General features: G+C 37.1%; 1 protein-coding gene across 4 annotated transcripts in view; it reads right to left on the reverse strand.

The window, feature by feature from the left end:
- Positions 1-1473: 1473 nt before the first annotated feature.
- Positions 1474-25046, reverse strand: part of cttnbp2 (cortactin binding protein 2) — a 112567-nt gene continuing 88994 nt past the window's right edge. For all 4 annotated transcript variants that reach the window (XM_052030539.1, XM_052030541.1, XM_052030540.1 and 1 more), the window contains 9 exons: positions 22783-22941; positions 18538-18725; positions 16672-16850; positions 15365-15564; positions 12943-13125; positions 11874-11937; positions 6881-7013; positions 4218-4322; positions 1474-2452 (listed from right to left, as the gene is read on the reverse strand). In XM_052030539.1, coding sequence (XP_051886499.1) covers positions 2222-2452; positions 4218-4322; positions 6881-7013; positions 11874-11937; positions 12943-13125; positions 15365-15564; positions 16672-16850; positions 18538-18725; positions 22783-22941 — 1442 coding nt within the window. In that variant the 3' untranslated portion in view covers positions 1474-2221. The remainder of the gene's footprint in view (positions 2453-4217; positions 4323-6880; positions 7014-11873; positions 11938-12942; positions 13126-15364; positions 15565-16671; positions 16851-18537; positions 18726-22782; positions 22942-25046) is intronic.

Consider the following 25046-nt stretch of genomic DNA (forward strand, 5'->3'; position numbering starts at 1 on the left):
ACGCTGTTCTGGTTATGCCAATAGGTGTTTTGATGGAAGTGGCCACCTGCTCCATGTTAGAAAGGATGGGCTCCAAGCTCATACCCTATTATTAGGTGCAGGACTCCTTCATAGCGACCACAGACTTTCCAGAGCAATAGGTGTTTGTAAGCACACAACCAGTAACCATCTATAGACTCCATTGAAGTCATCATCTGAGTCCTCTGAAGAATTAGTGTACAACCTCACTATTGCTGAACTGGTGGTGTGTTTTGTTTCCTGATAAGAGGGCAAAGTGAAAGGTAACACCCTTCTATGGCGATGTATCAACACATCATTTGAAGCTTGGACATCAGAAGAGATTGAGATGAGAAAGACATGGAATTCTTCATTCACCAGCAGAATGTCTCAGCAATGTTCCTTTCCAAAATGGCCAGAACGTCTGCTCCATGTAAGTCAAAACAAAAAAAAACATACTTCTCCCAAACATTAATTTCTGCTGCCACTGTTTTTGTGCTAACTTCTTCTACAAGAGGGAAACATAGGAGTATATTTTATGGCCATCACATGTGAATAGCTGCCAGTATGGGGAAGTTTTGCAATGTAAGGGAAAACAAATGATAGGTATGAGTTAGTAAACTCAGCAGTGAATGATGCAAGAGAATACGGCATCTGAACATGCACGAAATAACTTTGATAACTTGCATCACATCATTGCTTTTAGTCCTGGAACTGGCTCCAGACAGTTGGAATTGCAGTCTTGACAACGAGCTTTACCACTATTCTCTTGCCATTGGGTTTAGCTTCTATGATGTAAGCTATTTCTTCTTTACATCTCCTCCACCAAGATTTCCATTCACATCAAAGACCTTGGGTGTTTTCTTTCTCTCAGGTTCAGTCATTACTGATTCTTCCACAATCTTAGAATCAGCAACACTTACAATGCAACTCCTCTTTAAGAGGTGCAGATTAACTTTAAGGAGCCCTCAACAGTAATGTCAATGGACCCTCTGTTGAAGCATACAATGTGTAAACTTGGGACTGCACAGTGCAATCATGGAAACTAGCAGAAGTGCAATCTATGGGCTCATGGGATCATCGCAATCCACGCACCCATCTGGTTGTTATTCGATATAACCGCCCCACACAATCTTGTTAGACTCACCACAAAAATATTCAAAAAACAGATTGCTGCAAGAACAAAAACAGAAGAAACAAATCAAGTTCATTAATCCTAAGTCTTCAGTGCTGGCTGCTTCTGTTCTCTCTACAGATGTGAGCTTATGAGACTATTAATGAAACTCTCATTTTTCATGTCACTATTGTTAATCAAATGGCCTGCAATTTCACCCTTCCATGGTTCTATTAATAAATGGTTACTACATGTCAATGTAGTCAATGGTTACTTCATTGGTGATCTGATGCTCAAAGCAGTAATTGTGACTCACAATGCAAGAAAAGATTTGTTTAAAAGTCAGATATTCCTTCCTTGTTTCCCTTCATATGTTTTACTTCAGTAAATTCCATTACATTCATTTTAAAAAATAAGTACAAGATTTCTGCGGAGGGGTTCTATACAAACTGTAACATTTATCCATACATGCACTGTGAAGTGTTAGCCATTGCAGTATAACTGCGGACTGGTGACTAACCATAAATTACATTAAAAAAGAGAAATTATGAAGAGATAGTATTCCATTAAAACATTTAATATGGCTTCTCGTATTGAATGAAAATCTGCATTTGCATTAACATTTATTGCCACATTCTATTCACTGGATAAAATCCAATGAAAAGAGGTTTTTTTAATATTAAAAAATGTAAATACATTTGCGTATATTACACATATCATGCCATGGATACCAAGTATGTATCACATGGTTCTTCTCGCTTCTTAATATATATAATTCTGTGGAAAAACCCTGAATAAAAAAATGTTAACAATGATTGCAAATGTTTATATGTGCAACAAACCATTTGCTTTTTATATAAATTCTTCTTGCGTCAAAAAAAACAACCATTTTAGGTACACAACCCGAGAATTCAATAAAACCAAAAGGTAACAACTAAAAATAGTGCTTTATCACAGCACTATCAAATACTCAATATATAATCACTGTGGTCCCAAATAAACATATAGCAATAAAGAGCAACTTTACATTTCATTAATATATTACAGATCTATGTTTTACACTGTTAAATTGAAGACTCAGAAATAATGTCATCTGAGAGAATTATCTTCTTATTTGTTGTTATTGGCATCATGTTCAGTTTTGCCGAGGTTCCAATTCTCCTTGGTTGTATTGTTATTTGATTCTAAATGCCTTGTATTACTGCTGCTGTGGTGAATACGGTGTGTGTTATTCAGGAGTACAGGTAGGTGCGATTTCACCCTTGAGATGCCCAATCTACTCACTCTTTTAATGTTGCTACTTGACGTGGGTGTGCCATTTTTTAGAGTACAATCAGAAACCTGCAAAACCAACAGACTATTAATATACACTGAAATAAATGATTTTAGTACCATATGTCTCCAAAATTATGAATTCAAGTGACATTTATTGACTTTTTTCTCTGAAATAAAACCTCTATTACAACCATTCCTGTGGATTTTATATCCTTTGGTCATTGGCATGATTCTGAAACGCATGGAGGGATCTTGGGTCCACATAAGTAAATCCTTAAAAAGGTGTCAGGAAAAACGCTATTTGGTCTTGTAAATAGAGGAATTCAAAACTCTCATATTGGAATCTTAAACATCACTGGCAAGGCCTCAGCTGGAGTGGTATTCACTCACCAAACGAGTAATTGCCTAAAAGATACAAGGGAGGTTGACAAGGAAGTTACCAGGGATGGGAAATTTCACTTCGGAATTTACAAATGTCAACAATGCTGCTCTCCCTAGAACAGATTTAAGGGAGACATCAGAACAATATTTAAAATAATTGAAGATTTTAAGAAAGAGATAACAAAGAATGATTTCCTGTTACAGACAAATCAATAACCAGAGGTCAAAGATTCAAAATCATTGTCAATAGTTCCACTGGGGAGATGAGAAAAATTTCTTTCACTTAGTGAGTCAAGATCTGGAATATTCCATCAGGAAGTTTAAAAAGGGAGTTGGACAAAGATATTCAAGTTTCAGGGGTTTGGATAAAAAGCACAGCGTGCTTTGGGAGGGTGGATGGGAATAAGCATATGTTCTTTCAAAAAGCACTGATGTAAGAGGCTGAATTGTTTTATGAGCAAGATGTGACTATGATTCTATGATTGGTGATACAGTTGTCTGAATAAATTAGATGAATGTTTACAGTTTTACTGATGATGGGTGAGAGGAAAAGAGTGGAATAATATTGTCAGCATTATGCTCCTGTTCCAAAAATCATAAGAAAAACTGAGAAATATACTAGCAACTGAAGTTGACGAATAGCCAATGCTTTGCTTTGAATTTACATAGCCACTACATCCCACATAATAACAAATGCCACTTTTACAACTGCAGTTAGAAAAACATCAAATGTTACAGAAATATATTCAAATTAAATCACTCATAATGCAAGGTAAGTAACATTTTCTGATGTGAAGTTGGGACTGTTATGACTCAGTCTGCACAGTGGGAACCCCAGGATTCTTTGTATCCCCAGGAGGTCCACATTTGTAGGCAGCTCAAACTCACACTGATAGCCTCTGAGATCGATTGAATTTAATGCAGGGAATAAGGGTGCACAAATAGCCAGGTGGTCCATTTAATCAACGTCGAATTAAATAGCTTCATAACTGTGGACATTTTATGCATTGTACAGGATAATAGTAATTTCCTTACATTACCAGGTCAGAGTTCTGTTTTCCCTTGCATCACTTATTATTCACAAGTAGGAAGTGGCAAAACACTGACTTGCCATTTAGTTTGTACTTGCCCCCTGGAAAACAACTCTCCCACTGAAAGTCATCCTAGATGGACCATTCAAGTTCAGGAAGTTACTCTTGATAATTTTGTGAGGCTGGAGAATGCACACTGTAGAAGTCGTATATAATGAATCAGAGTTTCATAATACATGATTGAGCAACATTATTAAGGCTCAATGCCCATATTGTACCCAGTCTGAAAAGATTCAATGAAAAGCTGAATGTGCCATGTAATTCCCTTGTCCTGATTCCCCAAAACTAGATGACATGCTTCAAATATCTCCTAAAAATTATGCAAATTGAAGAACTTCCAGGTTATCAGTTTATATTACCTTTGTTGCTGGTAAGTGAGCAGCATGATCTTTTAGCATCCTTATGGATGATTGATCACTCTGAGAACCAGGAATCATAAAGAAAAGATCCTTTGACGTGTCAATCTGTAAAAAAAAGAGACCACTGCCATTTTAAAAACAATAGTAATTTTAGTAGTGTTTTACTTTAACATACAAATTCTACTTTTTTTAAATATAAAAGTTTACAAAGTTCAGAGAATTTAAACATTTTCTAAATAATTTAAAAGTAAATTGTTACAGGAATTTTAGCATATTTTTAAAAAAATGTAGTTATGCTGCTCCTTTTTAAGGAATCATGACCATGACACTGACCTATTTCTTAAACCTGCAGCTTTGTCAAGGCATTCTTCATTAGCCATGTGTCATGTTTATTATGTTCATCTTTTGACATGCATTAAAATTAAGGTGTATAAGAGTGGGACATCATGTTGCAGCTGTATAAAACACTGGTTAGGCCACACTTGTGTACAGTTCTGGTCAACACACTATAGAAAGGATGTCCTAGCTCAGTTTATAGTGCAGAAGAGATTCACCAGGACATTGCCTTAAATGGTGGGCTTCAGTTACAAGGAGAGATTGGAAAGGCTAAAATGGTTCTCACCGGAGAACGGGAGGTTGAGAGGTGACCTTATAAAGGTTTATATAATTATGAGGGCATACATAGGGTAGTCAGAATTTTTCTCAGGGTATGGGAGTTCAAAACTAGAGGACATAGGTTTAAGGTGAGAAGGGAAATATTTAGAGGAGGTCTGAGGGGCAGCTTTTTCCACAGAGATGATGGCGGGTATATGGAACAAGCTGCCAGAGGAAGTGACAAAGGCAGATACAATCTCAGCATTTAAAAAGCATTTGGGCAGGTACTGGGATAGGAAAGAAATAGAGAGATATGGGTTAAATGCAAGAAAATGGGATTTGTGTAGCTGGGCATCTCCATCAGCATGGACAAGTTGGGCTGAAGTGCAAGTTTCCGTACTGTACTACTCAATGACTCTGTAATATGTTCCTTCTTGACGTGTGTCAAACAGAAATTGGAACATTATAAATTGATGGCTCTATTTAGACTAATCAGTCAATAATTAAAAAGAAAGCCTGTTATAATTATGAAGCCAACAAACAACGTGGAAATTATTTTAGGTGGCTTCACAGTAGAAATAAAAAGGATCAACAAATAAGGAAGATGCACTTATGTTGCTAAGTATTGGCATGGCCACTATTATGAGATTAAAGGAAACACCAACTTCACTGCAGCAAGAATCTGCAAATGGTAACTGGGGTGAATGACCAGGCACTGTTTTTAGTGCTGTTGGGGTAAAAGAAAGAATGCTGGTGATCATACCTGGACAATTCCCCGATCTTTGAATAGAAATAGTGATGGAGCCCTGAAGGAAATTATTTCTTTTGTTCTTTTGTCCTGGGCTGAAATAGCAGGTCATTTGGACCCTCAAGTCTGTCCCACCATTCAACAAGATTATGACTGATCTTCTACCAGTACTCCATTTTCCTGCTCTTTCCTCATATCCCTTGATTCCTTTAATATCTAGAAATTTATTGATCGGTTTTCCACATAATCAATGTCTGACCTTTTGGAAAAGGCATTCCAGATCATAAATATGTAAAACCTTTTCCCTCATGTCACTCTTGATTCTTTTGACAAATATTTTAAATTTGAGTTCACTGGTAACTTTCCCTCTGCCAGTAAAAATTGTATTCTTATTGTCAAAAGCAACTATAATTTTGAATAGTACCATCAAATCTACCTTTAATATTCTCTACCCAAGTACAACACTAGAGGTGTACAAGACGATAAGAGGCATAGATTGAGTGGACAGTCAGACTTTTTCCCAGGGTGACAATGGCTAACACGAGGGGACATAATTATAAGGTGATTGGAGGAAGTTATAAGGGGGATGTCAGGGGTAAGTTTTTTTTTTATACAGAGAGTGGTGGGTGCGTGGAACGCACTGCCAGCAGAGGTTGTGGGGGCAGATACATTAGGGACATTAAAGAGACTCCTAGATAGACACATGAATGATAGAAAAATAGGGGACTATGTGGGAGGGAAGGGTTAGGTAGATCTTAGAGCAGGATAAAATGTCGGCACAACATTGTGGGCCGAAGGGCCTGTACTGTGCTGTAGTGTTCTAACACCGGTTTCTCCACCAAACAAAGGTATATCGTCTCTTCTAGTACTCTAGTAAATTCTTCTTAACTCTAAAACCTTGATCCCCTGCCTAAAATATGGTCCCCAGAATTGAACACATACTTCACTTGAAGCATATGTTAAAAAGATTAGCACCTTCCTTGTATCTGTTCTCAAATTGTCCCACCACCTTCAAAGGTTCTGACATAAACCGTCCAAAGCATCTCTCTCTTCCAGCCCTCTACCCCTCCCATCCAAGGCATCTTTCCAAAATGGCACTCAAAGCCCCAAAGATGGCACCATCAACAGTTTGGCATTCATTCAATGCTACACTGGATGCAGTAAGCCCTGAAACATCTTTAGTGAGACTTGAAAACAGTCGATCACACAGATTTAAGAGCACTATAAACTGAGTTGACTAGTCTGAATTATGCAAGTTATCTGTGGGAACTACGTAAGGTAATGAACTGAGCTGTGCAGACTTTCTGAACAATGTTATTACCTTGCTTATATCAGATTCAGATTTGCTTAAGCACATACTCTGGAGTTCATTGATGAGGTCTTCATCTTCATCAGTGTACAGAGATAATCCTTGCTCTAGATCTGAAGTCTTCAGCGGATTACTCTCCAGGGAACTTGAAGGGTTAAGGTTAGGGTTAGAATGGTAAAAACATACATAACTTTAAAAAAAATGCACTTATTTTTGTAAGATGTCTCAGTTTAAATTTTTTTTAAATTTTATTTACAGCGTGGTAACAGGCCCTTCTGGCCCAACGAGTCCGCGCCACCCATTTTAAATGCAAATTAACCTACCCGTACGTCTTTGCAATGTGGGAGGAAACCGGAGCACCCGGAGGAAACCCACACAGACGCGGGAGAACGTACAAACTCCTTACAGACAGCGAGGGGAATTGAAACCCGATCGCTGGTGCTGTAATAGCTTCGCGCTAACCGCTACATTACTGTGCCGCCCAGTTGATCTTAACGAATTTACTATCTTGAAAATATATGGCTAACATTCAAGAATTTCAGATCTTAGGTTCTGTAATGTCAAACTTAAATACAAGTTAAATATGAATGTACAAATTAGGAGCAAAAGTAGGCTACATGACCCCTAGAGCCTGCTTTATCATTCAATAAGACCACAGTTATTCTGATTGCACATTCAAGTACAATTTGGGCAACTTTTCATTCCCTTATCTATTCACCTCTGCCTTAAAAATGTTCAAAAACTGCTTCTACTAACCTTTGAGGTAAAGTCTTCCAAAGACTCAGGATCCTCAGAGAGAAAAAGATTAAATTATTTCTGTCTGAAATGGACAACCCTTTATTTTTAAACAGTAATCCTTACTTTTAGATTCTCCCACAAGAACAAACAGAGTTCACATCCAGCTGGTCAAGATCCCTCAGGATCTTATGTTTCAATCAAATTGCTTCTGACTCTTCCAAACACCAGGGAATATAAATCTAACCTGTCCAATCTTTCCTCATAAACCAACCTGCCCATTCCAAGTATCTGACTAGCAAAACTGCACTGTCCTGTTTCCAAAGTATTTACATCCCTCCCTAAACAAGGAAACCAATACCCTATACAGTAGCTGAATGCCCTTTGTAACTGAAACATAACCATCCTACTTTTCTATTCAATTCCCCTCACAATAAATGAAAACTTTGTAACCTTCCTAACTGTTTGCTGTATCTACATACTAGCCTTTTGTTTAATCATACACTTCTAACTGAGTTAGTTGCAAATGTAAATTCTACTTTTCAGAAAGGCCTCTGGAAAACCTTTAGGACTTCTTAATTTACAATAGTATATCCTGTAACTTTTAAATCTTCAATATATAGCTTAAGTATTCCTTGAGTTGTCAGATGTGATGGATAAGAGAAATTAACGGACATAGTGAACAATGGCCTCCTCAAACACTTTGAGAAGATACAACACAAGAAGACTGTTGGAGAAGATTGAATATTGACAAAAAGCAGCAAACTGGATTATAAACTGGTAGGGAGGAAACAAGATAAGCATTCTATTTAAACATCATTTGTTTATTTACTTTTTTCTGACCATCTGCTTTTGCCTTGATCTATCTCCCTTTTGACTTCCTTTGTTTTTTCTTCTTTTCTCCATTTTCATACCTCAGGAGTTGCTTTATTCTTGCTGCTCCTGAACTTGATTTGAGTGCTAATAACAGATCTCAAAGCTAAAACATTATCACTTTTTCTCTCCAAAGATGCTGTCTAACCTGATGAGCATGTCTAGCATTTTTTGATTTCATTATAAGAGCAGTTGGGCAGAAGTATCCACAAGATATTCTAGGATCTCTCCTGTTCAACGATAACTCAATGATTAGGGTGCAGAATTAGAGTGACTGGCATTCAAATAAGCAAAGGAAGCTAAAATACAAGACATAATAATTAAGTATAATTAAGTTGGAGGAGGGGAGAAAACAAAAAGCTGCAAGGAAATGTGTGGCAAGGCGATAAAGTCACAGATGAAACCCAATGTCAGTGAAGGTCATGACATACTTAAAGTGCAGCAATGAAGGATTGAATGACGAGAGGCTATGGGATATGAAAAAACAGATTTGGTTGATCCAATTCACACAATTTAAAAGCTGCATTGCAAAAGAAAGAAGAAAGGTAGGTTGCTAACCCCTTCCCTGTTCAGGGATTTAATAGCAGATATCTAAATAAACCGAGTACTGCCTCCACCGTATCCTCAGAAGGATTCATATTAATAGAACCATCCCCACCAAAACAAGCATTATTTTGTCATTCTACCAGTTCCGGAAAGAAAAAAGCTCATCTGAAACTCCGTGGATACCAGATCATCTAAAACTTTACTGTTTATGTCCTCACTTGCGCTGCTTCCCTTAAGTGCCTGCTGACCAACGTCGTCTCCTGCTCCAGTAATGCCTTCATTTTAAAATTCTCATCCTGTTTCAAATTCCTCCAGCTCGTTACCCCTGGAATCTGTAACCTCTTCTAGCCCTACAATCCTTCGAGATGTATCAACTAATTCTGATTTCTTGCACATCCATGATTTTAATCAATCCTATATCTGAAGATTATTGAAGCAATTCCACACCTAAATTCAGAAGTTCTCTCACTGAGCATCTCCACCTCTTTACTACCTTTTTTCCTCCTTTGAATGAGAAAAAATATTCTTTTTAGTCTGGTGCCATGAGATTCAAAATCAATGGCAAGAGAATTAGAGGGGAATGGAGAAGAAATTCCTTCACCTGGAGAGCTGTTGGGATCTGGAATGTTCTACCAAAAACGGTAGTGAAAGTCAACTCCTCAGAAATAATTTCAATCAGGAGTTGGACAGGTCCTTGAAGATGAAGAACTTGCATGATCGTGCACAAAAATGCTAACATCTAGATTCAAAAGGTCGTCACTAGTAGAATGGGGTGAATGACCTCCTCCCCCGCTGTTCCTGTGATTCTAGCCTAAAAAGCCACAGTTATCATGAACTGCCTAAAATGAACCTTTAGTATTAGATCTTGCCCTAATCCTTCCAATACCATCAATTCCATTTGGCCAAATCAACTTTGGGCTGCTACATATAATCTATTTATTTGCCAGTGAAAATTGAAACTAATCACATACAAATTTCATATAGATCACCATTTCAAGCCCCTTGGAGTTGGTTCAAGATCAACCTTCCCGTTAGTTTGTTTCTCTTTGTGTGGAATATTTATTTAGAGATCATGGATGTTATTTGTTTTGATAAAAATAAAAATATAGAAATTAGGAGCAGGGCAGGAGTAGACCATTCAGCCCTTTGAGCCTGCTCTGCCTTTCAATGATCATGGCTGAGTATCCAAATTCAATAGCTTGTGCCTGCATGCTCTACCTGTCTTTTGTCATTAAAATTCTACCCTTGCCTTAAATATATTTAATGATCTGGCCTCACCTGCCTTCTGTGCTACAGAATTCCACAGATTCACCACTCTCCGTGCGAAGAAAAATGTTATCTCAGTCCTTAACAGACTATCCTATATCCAAGGGTGTTAACCCAATTCTGGACTTCCACTATCAAGTTCACCTTTGTTGCATCTAGTCAGGATTTTGTCAATTTCAATGAGGTTAACTCTCATTCTTCTAAATTCTAGTGAATATAAGGACAATTGTCCCAATTTCTCTTCATATGTCAGTCATCCTACCCCAGGTATCATTCTAGTGAACCTGTGCTACATTTCCCCCAAAGCAAGAACATCTATCTTCAAATGAGACAAAAATGTGGCCACACCAAGGCCATATACAGCAAGACATCCCTGCACCTGTACTTAACTCCTCTCACTATGAAAGACAATGCATCATTTGCCTTCTTAATTGCCTGCTGCAGCTGAATGCTCATCTTTGTTGATTGGTGCACAAGGGTACCCAGTTGTTGCTATATTTCCCCCTTCCTTAATCTCTCATTGTTCATATAATCTTCTTTTCTGTTTTTGCCACCAAAGTGGATAACTTCACATTTACCCATATTACACCGCATCTTCTATGCACTTGCTCACTTCACTCAACCTGTCCGAATCTCTCTGGAGCCTCTCTGCATCCTCCTCACAGCTCACACTCCCACCTAGCTTTATGTTATCTGCAAATCTGGATTTATCACATTGAATTCCCTCACGTAAGCCAGTAAACCATCCCAGACACAAAATTGTTGCAGCCATGAAAGTTTGTGGCCATTCAAATTTAGTGCTGGGGTGAGATACTGCCACTTCTCAATCACTCAGATTGAAAATATTTTCATACCTTTCAGATGCACGAGATAACAAAGGATCACTTTGGTAGTTTTGTGGATTGCTTCTGGGATCACCACCAAACAAGAGCCATTGAAAAAAACTATTTGTCAGATACAATTTCCTCATTTTCTCAAAAGTAATTTAAATGTCAATATACTTGGGCAAAAACCAATACAAAGCCTCAACAAACAAAAGCCAACTGTGCTGGCCATGGGAACATTGAGATCAAAGTCTTTTACCCAGAGGACACCTGGTCAAGCTCCATCAAACAGCATTTACACCAACCATAGCCCAAACTTTGACCCTACACATAATAACTGTAATTATTCAGCACATTATTTAACCCACTACCGTGATGACTGCAGCAAAACTTCAAAGACAAGGTTTACCTGTGACAATCAAATGCCATGAACAAATTATCTGTAATTTTTAAGAAAGAAGAACATGGCAGAATTTGCCATTCATCAAACATCTTGCACATTCATATCATTTTTTGAACAAATCCAGCACAGTTGGCATTGTTTATTCTACCAATTTGGAATTTCATTTGCTGCAATGAATGTTTATTCCTTATTTCAGATAACTACTGATGACATGAATATTTAGTTTTAAATATTCACAAAAATTAAATCAAACTGTTAATCTTAAATCCAATTGTAGGAAGCAACTAAATTACACATGATTTATCTTCTTTGTTAAGATATCAGAGAAGAATTTGTGCCACTTCTGGCATAAACTTACTGCAGTTTTGTTGCCGTATTCAACTTGTTGAAGTTCTTTGGCAATTCTGACACGAGATGAATGCCTGCTCAGAGAAGAGAGAGATTCTCATACAGTTTGCATATTTGTTGCAGATCACTGTTCAGCCATGTGGTCACTGGGTGGGATTGACCCAAACCTGGCTTGATGCCCGGCCTCATTACTTAAGGTGCCCACCCACCAATACATTTTCCAGATGTGGAGAGCTGGCAGGCAAGGTGGAATGGACTCTGAGCAGCCAGTGGCCTGGGACAGTGTATCCTAAAGGCCCATTACTGTAATGCCTTTGGCAGCCTTTAGCAGCTTACTGGCTGTAAATGCATTTCAGCAGTTTTCAAATACCCCTAATGGAGACTCTTAAAACTATTCAAAGAGATCTAAATTCATTAAAAAAAAAACTAACAAAAAGTGTAAATAAATTGAAACACCAACAAATAAATAAGATAAAAAATAGAATAAGTTACTTTTCTCTACAGGATAGTTAACTCTATTCAAATGAAGGTGTTTCCTTCATCGAGGGCTGGATGTGAAGAGTATATGGACTCTTAGTTCAGTGAATCTCTGCTTGGCTCTCAATGGAGAGTCCAAAGATGGAACAGACAGTCAGACATACCAGAATTTGATGACCTGTGTACCTCAGGCTTACACATAAGTGGAAGTCTGTGATTCTTTGAGGAGAGGGCGAGTGAATAGGACATAGAGCTGAAACAGATTGATGGGCTGAACTGCCTCCTTCTATGCTATAACCATTCTCCAATTCCAAGACTACCTGAGGTACAGATTGCTGACAAATCAACTGGATATTAAGATTTCCAACTTTATCCTTGAAATTCACATCTAGGATATACTCTCTTAAGAGTACATAATGGATGATACTCGTTATAAATTCAACAAGGATGTCTGTAGTTCACAATTTCTTTTCATTTTATTTTAAAAGCAATGTTCTTTGCTTTGCCAGATGTGCAGAGATAGTCAACGTCACAGATAAAGGAGAATTTGAGCACTGCTCAAATCCCTACAGTGAACTGTATGGTACTGCAATGAACCTTACCCTCCCTTTTCCCTTTGAGCTTGCTCCATGACTGTGACATTGAATGCGCAGACTTTTTGTGAGGAGTAGTGCTCACTTTCCGCCAAGCATCGTTGTCAATTTTCTTTTTGCTGGTCTTGTAATTGGATATCATGGTTAAAGGAAAACTCCACCCTTGAAATTCTGGTGCACATTCTTCAAGCTCTGAAATTAGAGGTTTTCAATGAATAAATATGCTTTCATCAGATATCCTCATGTAAATGTTGTTACTAGAATGCCCTGTCACTGTAAAACAAAATTCTGATTTGATCTTTAATTATTTAATTCAGGTTATATTAATTAAATTAATGCATTGCCTTTTTTCTCTCCCTTTAGATGTTCCTAAAAGCATGCACAATATCCTAGCTGTGAAAGGGAGCTGGTCTATTCTTGGTTTTTGTCCATATAATGATAAGACAGTATGATGAACAGAGAAACCTAGGGGTCCAGGCCCATTGTTTCCTAAAAGTGGCAAAACAAGTCGATAGGGTGATGAAGAAGGCGTATTGCCTTCATAGGTCAGAGTATTGAATACAAGAGTCAGGATGTAATGTTGCAACTTTACAAAGCCCTGGTTAGAAAGTACTTGGAGTACTTAATGCCGTTCTGGTTGCCACATTATAGGAAGGATGTGATTGTGCTGAAGAGAGTGCAGAGGATATTCACCAGGATATTGCCTGGACTGGAGGACTTTGGTTATGAGGAGAGACTGGATAGGTAGTGTTCGTCATTCCTGAAGCGAAGGTGGCTGAGAGGTACAGTATATACAATAGAAAGTATATAAAGGGATAGATAGTCAAAATCATTTTTCCATGGTAGGGGTATCAAAAACAAGAGGGCATAGGTTTGAGATGAGAGGTAGGGATTTTAAAAGGATACTTGAGGGTTTTTTTTACACTGAGAGTGGTTGGTATCTGGAACATGCTGCCAGGTGGTGGTGGAATCAGATACAAATACTATGTTTTAGAGGCATTGAGACAGACACTCAAATAGTCAAGACATAGAAGGATACAGACCTAATGTAGGCAAATGGGATTAGTGCAAATGGACAAAAACGTTGGCATGGGCACAATGGGCTGAAGGGTCTATTTCTGTGCTGTGCGACTCTATGACAGCAGCTGAGAATTTTTGCACTCATTACCATTTATGAGACATGAAGATCGTATTAGTGTATTAATACTTTTATTTTTAACAAAAGAAAGGACATAACATGTTAAAGTGGTCATAATAAAATGAGATTTAGTGACTCTAAATGTAATTTATTGCAAAGAATATGGATTTGACTGTACGTAAAGATGTCCACTGAGAGAATAGGCACATGGATGGAACAACGTTTTGTATTCCATCCAGTGCACGTGCAGACAATACAGATACAGTACATTATCTGGCATTGCTTTCTCTCTCATTGTACAGATTTAGACCGGGTAGGCTAGACCCCAATCATAGCAAAATGCTGAGAAAATATTAGATGTATGAATGTTTCATTTTTTTAATTCTATGATGATTCTGTTGGCACAATCCACAAATATTTGATCTAAACAGATCAGGAGCCAGATAGGGAGGGAATGATGAGCAGATGGAACCACGTCAGGGGAGGGAATGAGAGGGATGAACAAAGGGAGAAAAAAACTAGGTGGACAGACCAGTGTATGTGGGAGGAGAGCACCAGAGGTGTGGTGACCTGAAATTAAAATGACCAGTAAATCAGTTTTTTTTTAAAATGTTGAATGAAGGATATATATTGGCCAGGTTTCCAGGAATAACTCCTCGTTGAAATAGTGCCATTGGACATTTATATTCATTTAAGAGTGTCCAACTAAACAGGTTACTTATAGTGAGAATCACGGCAGCTATTTGGCCCATCAGGTGTCTATGCTGGCTCCCAGTAGAGCAATTCCATCTGTGTTATTTCTCCCTTCTTACTTGCCCTGTTCCCCTGCAACTTATTCTCTCTCACAAACCCATCCCTTTGATTACTTAGCCACTGGTCTACGCTAAATAGCCAATTAACTCATAGTCCATCTTTGGGAGATTAGGAAACTACTCACTATGCAGAAACACACCCAAAGAGAGAACAGAAACACACCCAAGTTTAGAATTGAACCAGTCTTCTGGAATCCAAAAGGAAGCAGCACTAACTGCCCTGTTACTTATCAAAAAGAAGGCAGCTTCATTTGTGCAGTGCACCTATATTACTAGCTTATTATTTATTAATTAGTTATCAGTCTATATTTCTAAATTCAAAGCATCTAGGAAGAGCTATAAATTCTCAACCTTCCAACTCAAAACCCAGACTGTTACCAAATGATCTATATCAGTCTGATTTATATACCATACACAGATTATGTTAGTTAAAGAGGTAAATCTATTAAATAATCAGACTAGGTTCAACTTATTCTTTTACCTTGTTTGGAAAGAGAGCAGCCGTGCAGTACAGCTTTATTAAGCAAGATGCTCAGTGCAGCCTTGACTACTGCCTGTTGCCCCGGATTAAGGCTCTTATTTACAGGCTGCCCTTGTCGAGACCTTTTAACTGAGGCTCTGGAAAGTATAGCTTCTTCTGCTCTGGGAGCAATCACATTATTCCACAAGTTGGCCATCCACCTGCAAATTCAAGAAGAATGAACTTTCAAGGTACAGCAAAATGTACAATGAGAGGATAAGAACTTCAATATTATTAGAATACCATTAGTTCCAAGTTAGACGTCATCCTCACATAGACCGACATCACTTTTCTTTTATTGCCATTGGGCCAATATCATAAAACTATGATGAATTAACCATCCTTACAAGGATTACAGAAGTTCAAAAGGCCCTCTGATACTTCAGGGAATTAAGATGGGACAATAAATGTAGCCATGCTAATTTGGCCACAATTGAAGACCAAACAAAAAAAACCATCCTATTAATAATACTAGTGGTTTGTAATGATCTGCCCTTTTAAGACCATAAAACATAATTCTTGTCTATGGTCAGAGTTTTTTTTTGCCTGGTGGGACAACTTTGTAATGTGGAAAGCACTTAAGTTTCAGGGCTAGAATCATAGCTTTCATGTTACTGTAAGTACTTTTTCTTAAAAAGGTGTATTAGAGGAAATCAGCTGGTACAGGTATGCAATTTGTTGTTGCATTGCAAAAGATTGCCTCTCTTTCAACCAACATATCAAAAATATTTTGGACATATTTTGGTCTGGAATTATGATTTGATTTATATGGAAAATTGTTTTATATATAAACATCTCTAACTCTCCAGTAGTTTCTAGTTAACAACTTTATATACCTTTCTATATGTCATAAAGATCATTGGACACTCTTTGCAGTTACATTAGATAATTTTGGTTCAGAATGTTTACATGCAGTGAACATTCCTCCAAAATGAAAAACATTGACATTACTTTTACGAATCTTCCAAGTGTGTCTCACAATGCATATACATTACATGATTGGAATCCAAAGAGATTCATAACATTCACATATCTAAAGTTGCAAGTGAATGCCAATTTATTGTAGAAGTTAAAAATAACAACAATCTCAGGCCCAAAAATCTACTTAAAATCAAAACATGGCTATGGTACTTTCTTTACTTTCTTATAACACAATTCCAACCAACCAATTCCTTCTATGCCTCCAAATAGTGAAAAAGCATGAAAGATTATTTTTAATAATACTTGACTACTTAAAAAAAATGAGATGCATGGAAAAAGAAATGTACCTCATTATAGGCTGCACCTGGCCTGGTATGATTGGACAGGAAAAGAAATCTCTTGGTCCCATCAATGCTTCAGGTGTTCCTAATCGGGACAAGTAGGAATTCAGCTGGTACCAGACTGAGCATACCCACTGGACAGCCTTGCACACAGGATCAGCTTGAGCTGGTAACTGGCCTTGGAACTGAAAAGTATTATTGTAACTATGATGAAACCAGCTAAGTGCATATAATAATAATTAATTAAAATAAATTAAATTAAAGTAATTATATATACAAAATCATTATTTGATTAAAATTGTCCCAAATTTTGAGGTTGAAATGATGGCAAAATCAACAGTGTTAACATCACTGCATGTGACATTTGCAGCAAGTTCATGATTTGCAAGACCATGTAGATTAACACAGAAATCCTAAAGTTGTTTTCAGTTATTCAGGGCTCTTCCATAGACATCCCTCTCCATTGCAATTGTTGGAATTCTGTGATTTGATAGAAATTTTAGGCATTTACTATCTATTCTCGATGTAATGTTGAAAATGCTTTGTCACAAGACCAACTTTCATATGAAGTTCAGTGTTATGCTAAAAATTGTGTACGTTTTTTCTTCTTGACTTGGTGTCTGTGGGAATTCTTCAACATGACTGACTGCCCAGCTAGCTTGATGGCATCACTGTTGCTAGAGACAGTTTATCCCAGTATAATGATATTTAAAAGCAGACAATTCAGGAAAAGGGGAATTCTATGACACAAATATTGCTTGATCTTTGTAGTCAACAGCAAACTTCAGTGGCTGCAAAATCCAGCTCAACAATTGTTGCAAACTGGGAATTAGACTTAATCAGATTTTGCTGCAACTGAGAAAGGTTTACTTCCCCTCCCAACTCACCCCCATCCATTTTATACCAACTGCTCGTCTTTTTTTTCCCATGAAGACTAAATTTTTTGGGGCACAGTTCCACTGGTGCTGGTTTGGTTGCTTATCTCATGTTGCAAGCTTCATAGGACTTTTAGCACTCATGGCAACATGATATTCCACCAAAACAGCCCCAGTTAAACCAAATGTGTTTACCTGGCAACATGCTGAATTAACTGCATAACAATGATAATCAGGAACCTAGGCTGCCTTTCCGCTCAAAGGTAATATAATAGTTGTGGTGCAACTTGGTTAGTTTCAGGTAACTTAGCAAGAAATAGGGATAGAATCAAGAACCTCATTGGTCAGTAACCTTAACCAAAGGGTGTTTCAGGGAAATCCATGGCTGACTTTAATCATCCATCCCATCTCCTTGCTTTTGGTTTATTATTCTCACTTGTACCGAAGTACAGTGAAAAACTTGTCTTGTATACTGATCGTACAGGTCAATTCATTACACAGTGCAGTTACACTGAGTTAGTACAGAGTGCATTGAGGTAGTACAGGTAAAAATAATAACAGTACAGAGTAAAGTGTCACAGCTACAGAGAAAGTGCAGTGCAATAAGGTGCAAGGTCACAACAAGGTAGATCGTGAGGTCAGAGTCCATCTCATCGTGTAAGGGAACCGTTCAATCATGAACGGTGCTAATCATGATATAGATCAAATTAACATACAGACAGGTTTAATGCTCATTATTTAGCTTAATTTCTTTGACTAAATCTCCTTAGAAGTCTTAATACAGCAACAGATCTACAGACAACTTGGCCTTTAACATTGATAATTCAAAGCAAAGACATTTAAATTGTTCAGATCTCAGGACTGGCCAATTAAGCTCAAGAATGTTGAAAGATTTAGAAGCAAAACAAATTCCTTTTTTTGATAACTTGCTGCAAAGTCATGTCTATTTGTAATACAATCTCTGTCACAAATCAACATCAGAACAAAGTGTTCTTACCTTGTGAATGAGTTGTCTTTTGAGGAATCTTTGAAGCAAACCACTGATGGGCTCTGCATCCCATCGAAGCTGTACCCATCGAAAATGTTGTTGCACCATCAAGTCTGAACTTTGAAGTTTCATCTTTGTCATTGTCCCTATCAGAAAACTATTTTCTTGGAAGTAATAGGTATCTGAAGTCCCATTCACTGTAAATCAGAAGTAACAATAAAATATTGAACAAATATTCTCAATGAGACAATAAATAACTATACTACTCTAGTGCTATTATGTTATGAAACACCTGTCTACTCTTGCAATGTGGAAAATTAACCTTTAAGTAATTTCTTTTACATTGTAATCATAACTTCACAAAACTCCACAATGCTGTAGAACCTCTAGTATCATAAATGCCTGAACAATTTGAAAAGAAAAATCAGCAAATAAAAGTGAGAGGCAACCTAGCTGCTCTCGAATTTTCACAATGTTTTTGATAAAAAAAAGTCAATCTGCTTTTAACTGTTTCGACCTCCACCAATGCCACCTGACCTGATGACTATTTCCAATATTTTCAGTTATTTCAAATTTCTAGCATCTGCAGTATTTTGTTTTTTTATAATCTAAAATTGGTAACTTGTTGCAATCGAAAATGAATTTTTCCTAACATTAGATATCGCTACTTACTGTGCAGATATCATTTTCAATGATGCAATGGTCTATTTGCCTACTTTCAATAATCGCTCACTCCTGTTCCTACTTCTACCTGAAGCGCAAGGTTTCTAGCCCCTTGATTAATGCTCCAGTGCATCTGCCAATATTAAATGAGCTGCATCCTGTTCCTTAGTTTTCCTTGCTACATTTCTAACTTTACTTTGAGACATCCCCTCTCCTCTCATTTCATTTCATCAAATGGGGCATGTACGCCTTCCTAACCCATACCAATCAATCAAGTACCCCATCTGAACTTGGACAGTAATTAGAGCAGTTTGATAACAATGTGCAAATTTAAAGTCCAGAGATGCAAGGCTGTCTTTCTCTTTTAGTAGTGATTTTTCTTTTGAATTTGAAACTACTATTATGGTAGCAGAGGTTCTGCAGGAAGGATTTTAATGCACAAAATGGATGCATGGAATTTCCATTATTTACATTTCAATAAATAGGCATGTCTTTGCATCAAAAGGTACTTCATAAGATATCAACACACTTATTATTTCACATTTTTCTTAAAAAAGATTGTATTTTTGTTCTTATTTGTACTGATACCTATACCATCCATATTCAGAACATAATGATGAATGTTCTATCAATTAACAGCTGTTTTCCATTTTTAATTGGCGATGAAGAACAAAGCAATTATATTAGCACCAAAAATGTGTTGGTAGGTTAATTGTCCTTCATAACTTATCCCTTAGCTAAGTGGCAAGAGAATCAAAGAGGAGTTGATTGGCATGTGAAAAAGAATAAGTTACAGAACTAGAGAAAAATGGGACTAATAAGATTGCTCCGTTGGGAGCAGGCAAGGACCCAATGGGTTGAATGTCTCGTTGTCTGTCACAGTAGGTTGGATTGGATGAATTTCTAACTTGCATCTATATTTAAACAAATCTCATAGATGCACATCAGCACATGCAAGGAAAAAAAAACCCACATACAAATAAAATAAAAAAGTGTGCATTTGGGAGTAGGATATAAATAGATTCTGAATTGAGCTAAATTCTTAACCACATTTAAAGGCATCAAGATATCAGTACATTTATTATCATTTTCCATTTTTAATTATCAATGAAGAACAGAGCAATTTTATTAACACTGAAAATGTGTTGGTAGGTTACCAGATGAGTGGCGACACCTGCGGGATATTGCAATAGAATTAAAAGGGAGTTAATTTCCATGTGAAAAAGAAAAAAAACACCTAAGTAATTTCCTTGCTTTGCAGGATTGTTTAATGATACATATATTCTGCATAACCATAAGTAAATAATGATCTTCAAATATTTGGCTTATTAAGGTAAATTAAACTCACTTAAAGTACAATACACACAGTAAAAGTGCTCTAGCACAAGGACTACTTGATTTGTTTTCCAATTTCGTATGGTAACATGCATTAGATTAAGAACAGAGGAAGTATTCTGAAGCTGAATTGTTCTGACTGAGGCTATTTAACTATCATTGAGGACAAATGCAATGTAACTAAAGTTTATATTTTTTTTAAAAAGTGAAAAGATTAACTGTTTCAATTTCAGTACAGTATACTTGTGTAAAATCATTTTGTGGTTGCACTTTAAAAATCTAGAAAATTTTAAGAATTCAGTACTCCCAAATAAGGTACATTTTTCACAATATTTAACTATTATTGACTTTTAAGTATATCCCAAGAACACTACTGAGTTATAAATTCTGGAATATTATTGATTTATTAAAGGAAAATGTTATTTTGAAAATCAAATATTTTCATTGATGGTTTCAGTGAACAGTTTAAAATGCAGTATCTTAAACTCAATGAGGAAACAATGAGACATTCAAAGGTGAGGGGTGACATCAGGTTTGAATGCTAGTTCGATTCATTTAATGAATGGACAAATCTGTTCCAGAGCTGATTGCGAAAAAGTGCAGGCAAACCTCACGTTTGTGTCTGGGGATGAGCTGTCACTGGAAATATCGTGTATTTATTAGGATTCATACTCTAAAGTCAATAGTACCTGAATCAAGTTGGAAATCGAGCTGAGGCTAAACCTTTTGCACCTCTGCACAGCCTGTACCCTAACAACAACCTTCTAATGACAGAGGAGGTAACTGCAGCATTGAACCCCAAGGTTCATGCTGGGATCATGTGAAGGCTACCAAAGGAGTGACTGAGATAGCAGCATTTCTATTGACTTTTTTGTTTGTTCTTATCCAGGGTCATAACCAGCTCCTGCATTAGCAACTGGAAGATCTACCCACCACTAGGATGCATTCAATGCACATAATGGAAAATAATTATTAATATTGAGGTATATCTCAGATATAAGTAGATCTAAGGCCTTCATATTAGAGAAAGCTGTGGTAACTTTTATTGCAGGAAAAGATGTTCTTTATTATTAACATCTATTTTATTGTGCAGTGCCTATCCTGCCTCATCTGGTTCTGTGTTTCCATCATGGGTACCAAGATTCTCACTGTATATGTTGCATTAGCTGGTGTTATTACAAAAAAAGGTACTAGTGAATATTTGAAGTTTAGTGGGAATGAGAAACTGGCAGTAGAGATACTGAACAAGTTCATTTGAAAGAAAGACAACCGTGGCATCCTGTGAACAGTTGATATGTAAACACCAGCTCTGCACTCATGCCAAACATGCAAGACCCAAGCACTGTATCTTAGAGCAAAAAGCAAACTGCTGGAGGAATTCAGCAGGTCAAGCAGCATCTATGGAGGAAAATGGACAGCTGACATTTTGGGTCCAGATCCTTCACCTGGATGTTCTGACCCGAAACATCGACTGCTCATTTCCCACCACTGATGTTGCCTGAGTTCCTCCAGCATTTTGTTTTTTGCCCTAGATTCCAGCATCTGCAGTCTCTTATGTCTTCACTGTTCATTAGAAAGTTGGGAGTGGGCAAGAATCACAAATTTGTGCTCAACAAAATAGGTCTGGGTCCTTCTTGTATAAAGAAAACATGTAAGTTTTACCAATTTTAGAGCATTATTTTTAGTGTCTGCCTGACCTGCTGAGTTCCTCCATCATTTTATGTGTTTGCATTATTTTTAGTTGATTTTTTTAAAAATACAAACAAATCATTAACTTGGTATTCAGGTGGTAGAATCATACTGTAGACAAAAAAATGACAAATATTAATTATAGCCTCCAAGACACTTGTGCTTTATTTGATAGATTTCTGACCTCAAAAATTAAACAAAAATACATTGCTAATTTTAACTGACACAATAACAGACTCTGAGGCTTCTTAAAATCCAGAGCAGGAAACAGCATGTGACACCACCTATCTGCAAAGTCACAATGACATTTTCAAGTACCTATGCAGCATGGGCTTCCTTCAGGATCTGCCAATGCAAGGTCGGCCTCCCACAGTGCAAATTAGAAACAGCTGCCTGTTATGCCATGAAATGAACCAAATTAGAGTTCGTCATTTCCTGTGTTTCCATATTATACTGACAACCCCAAATCCTGAAGCCTGTTAGCTTGTCACTAAGTCATTTATATAAATATATTATATATTTTTTATTTATAATTCACTAAACATAAAATAGACAATGACACGATACCATGCTGGAAAGTGAAGGGATTTTCAGCACCCCGGTTTTCTAGGGCATCCAGTAGTTCACCCAGAAACTCTGATAGCGAAGTAGCTGTTTCCAGGTTTTCCATCAGGACAACAGTTACCTTCTCAGTAACGAAAGACTGACTCAAAGGTACCAAGATACCTGGAACACATTAAATGTACTGAGTAACAAAGACTAATAAAACTTATTGCACAATTTGAATAAAAAGGATTGCACTTAAATAATTTCAAACTTCTGGCTTTCCACAGGAGCCAAGGACAGGATTCTCAAATGATTAAAATTAACTTCATTAGTTTAACGACTGTACAATGAAGTTATATTTTAATAGAGATTTGTGAAACACTCACATTGGTTGCTCCATAATCTAGGTCAAGTGTAAGGTAGTTTTATAAATTAGAAACTCAAACATGTTTATACAACTTGTGACAATAATTTACGAATGTCCTTGTTCCAAAACACTTAAGTACTAATACTGTGATTTGGGAGCCAAACTTTTCTTTTGTATGTGACCCTCAGAAAACGTGAATTATTCTGGACCTTCGTTCATTGCTAGGTTTGCTGTTGGATTTTAAATTAACTCAATACTCTTATCACTACGGCAATGCTTTAACAGTAAGGAGCACAGGCTCAGCATTTACAGGACAAATTAATAGTCTTTTAGCAACCCAGCCATGATTTGATCAAAATCAGAAGCTCACTACATGACAAATAAAGACAAACCATGTTTCATCAGTCTGCTGCAAAACATTCTAAAACATTCCTGAAAGTTGCCCTTCAAGAAAGCCATTGTTTAGTATGTGACCCACAATGAAAAGCTAGTGAATGAAGCAAGTATTAACAAAATAGTTCAGCTGAATACAGACAGAACATCGATAAGGCCATGGCACACGCATTATCAGATCGATCTTATTGGTAAATCTATGATCGAGCAAAAGATCTGTGAACAGAAATCAAATAAAAAGGTGTTTGACATGAAGGTAAACAAAAGAGTGAGAAAGGAGGCAAGGCATGCTGTGTTCTAAATACAAGGAGAATGTTATTCTCAAGCCAACATGCTTAATTGAATACAAATACAGCAGTTTAAATTTAGTGTGTTAAATAATTTTGTCTTACTGGTCATTTCATGTTATTTAATTACAAAGTATAGATGAATAAAAACTTTCAGTCAATATTAGTTCAGAAAAACCTATAATTCCCTCATCACACGATTCAATTATCTCTGGAATTGCTGCAAGTTTTGCCTCCATTATCCTATCCAAAAGTTCAATTTTCAGACACTAGTTCCAAATCTGTTTTTCATCAATTTGTTACAGTGCCTCCTTATTCAACTGCCAAAGTCTACACAGGATGTAGTGCACTAATACATTAAAAATTATTTGGAACAGCTCCTTGTTTGAGTTGCTCCTTTTAAAGGCTGAAGAGTCCACATTTCTTCATTCTCTTTTATATCTGATGCAAGGGATCAACCTGGATATTTTCTGTACTGCTGCTAAATCTTGAATATTTAAAATAAAACAGAAAATGCTGGAACTATTCAGCAGGTCAGACCACGTCCTTGGGAAGAGAAACAGAGTTAATGTTTCAGGTCAACCTGAAACAGTAACACGGTTTCACTTCGCACAGATGCAGCCTGACCTGCTCAGTATTTCCAGCATTTACTTTAGATTTTCAGCATCTGCATTTTTTTAAACTTTCAAGTTCTGAATATTTCCTGATTCCTTGGTGATCAAAACGTTACTAAGCACTCATGTCACAGCTTGATTAGCTCACCATGTAAAGAGCATGATACTCTCCATGCTACGCTTTAGTTTATGCAGAAATGTAATTAAGGATTAAGGCAGGCACGGTAGTGTAGCGGTTAGCACGACGCTATTACAGCACCAGCGACCCAGGTTCAATTCCGGCTGCTGTCTGTAAGGTATTCTCCCCGTGTCTGTGTGGGTTTCCTCCGGGTGCTCTGGTTTCCTCCCACATCCAAAGACGTATAGGTTAGGAAATTGTGGGCATGCTATGTTGGCACCGGAAGTGTGGCGAGACTTGCGGGCTGCCCCCAGAACAATCTACGCAAAGATGCATTTCACTGTGTGTTTCGATGTACATGTGACTAATAAAGAAATCTTATTTATTTTGTGAATTGCTGTCCAGTAATGCTCACCCATTATTTTCAACTTCATCCTTACCCAATTCATTACCATCCATAGTGTAGGTCTGTTTGACATTTTTTCTTAAAGAGTAATACTTTATTG

This window comes from Pristis pectinata, chromosome 15, assembly GCF_009764475.1.
Source record: "Pristis pectinata isolate sPriPec2 chromosome 15, sPriPec2.1.pri, whole genome shotgun sequence".
Lineage (NCBI taxonomy): Eukaryota > Metazoa > Chordata > Chondrichthyes > Rhinopristiformes > Pristidae > Pristis > Pristis pectinata.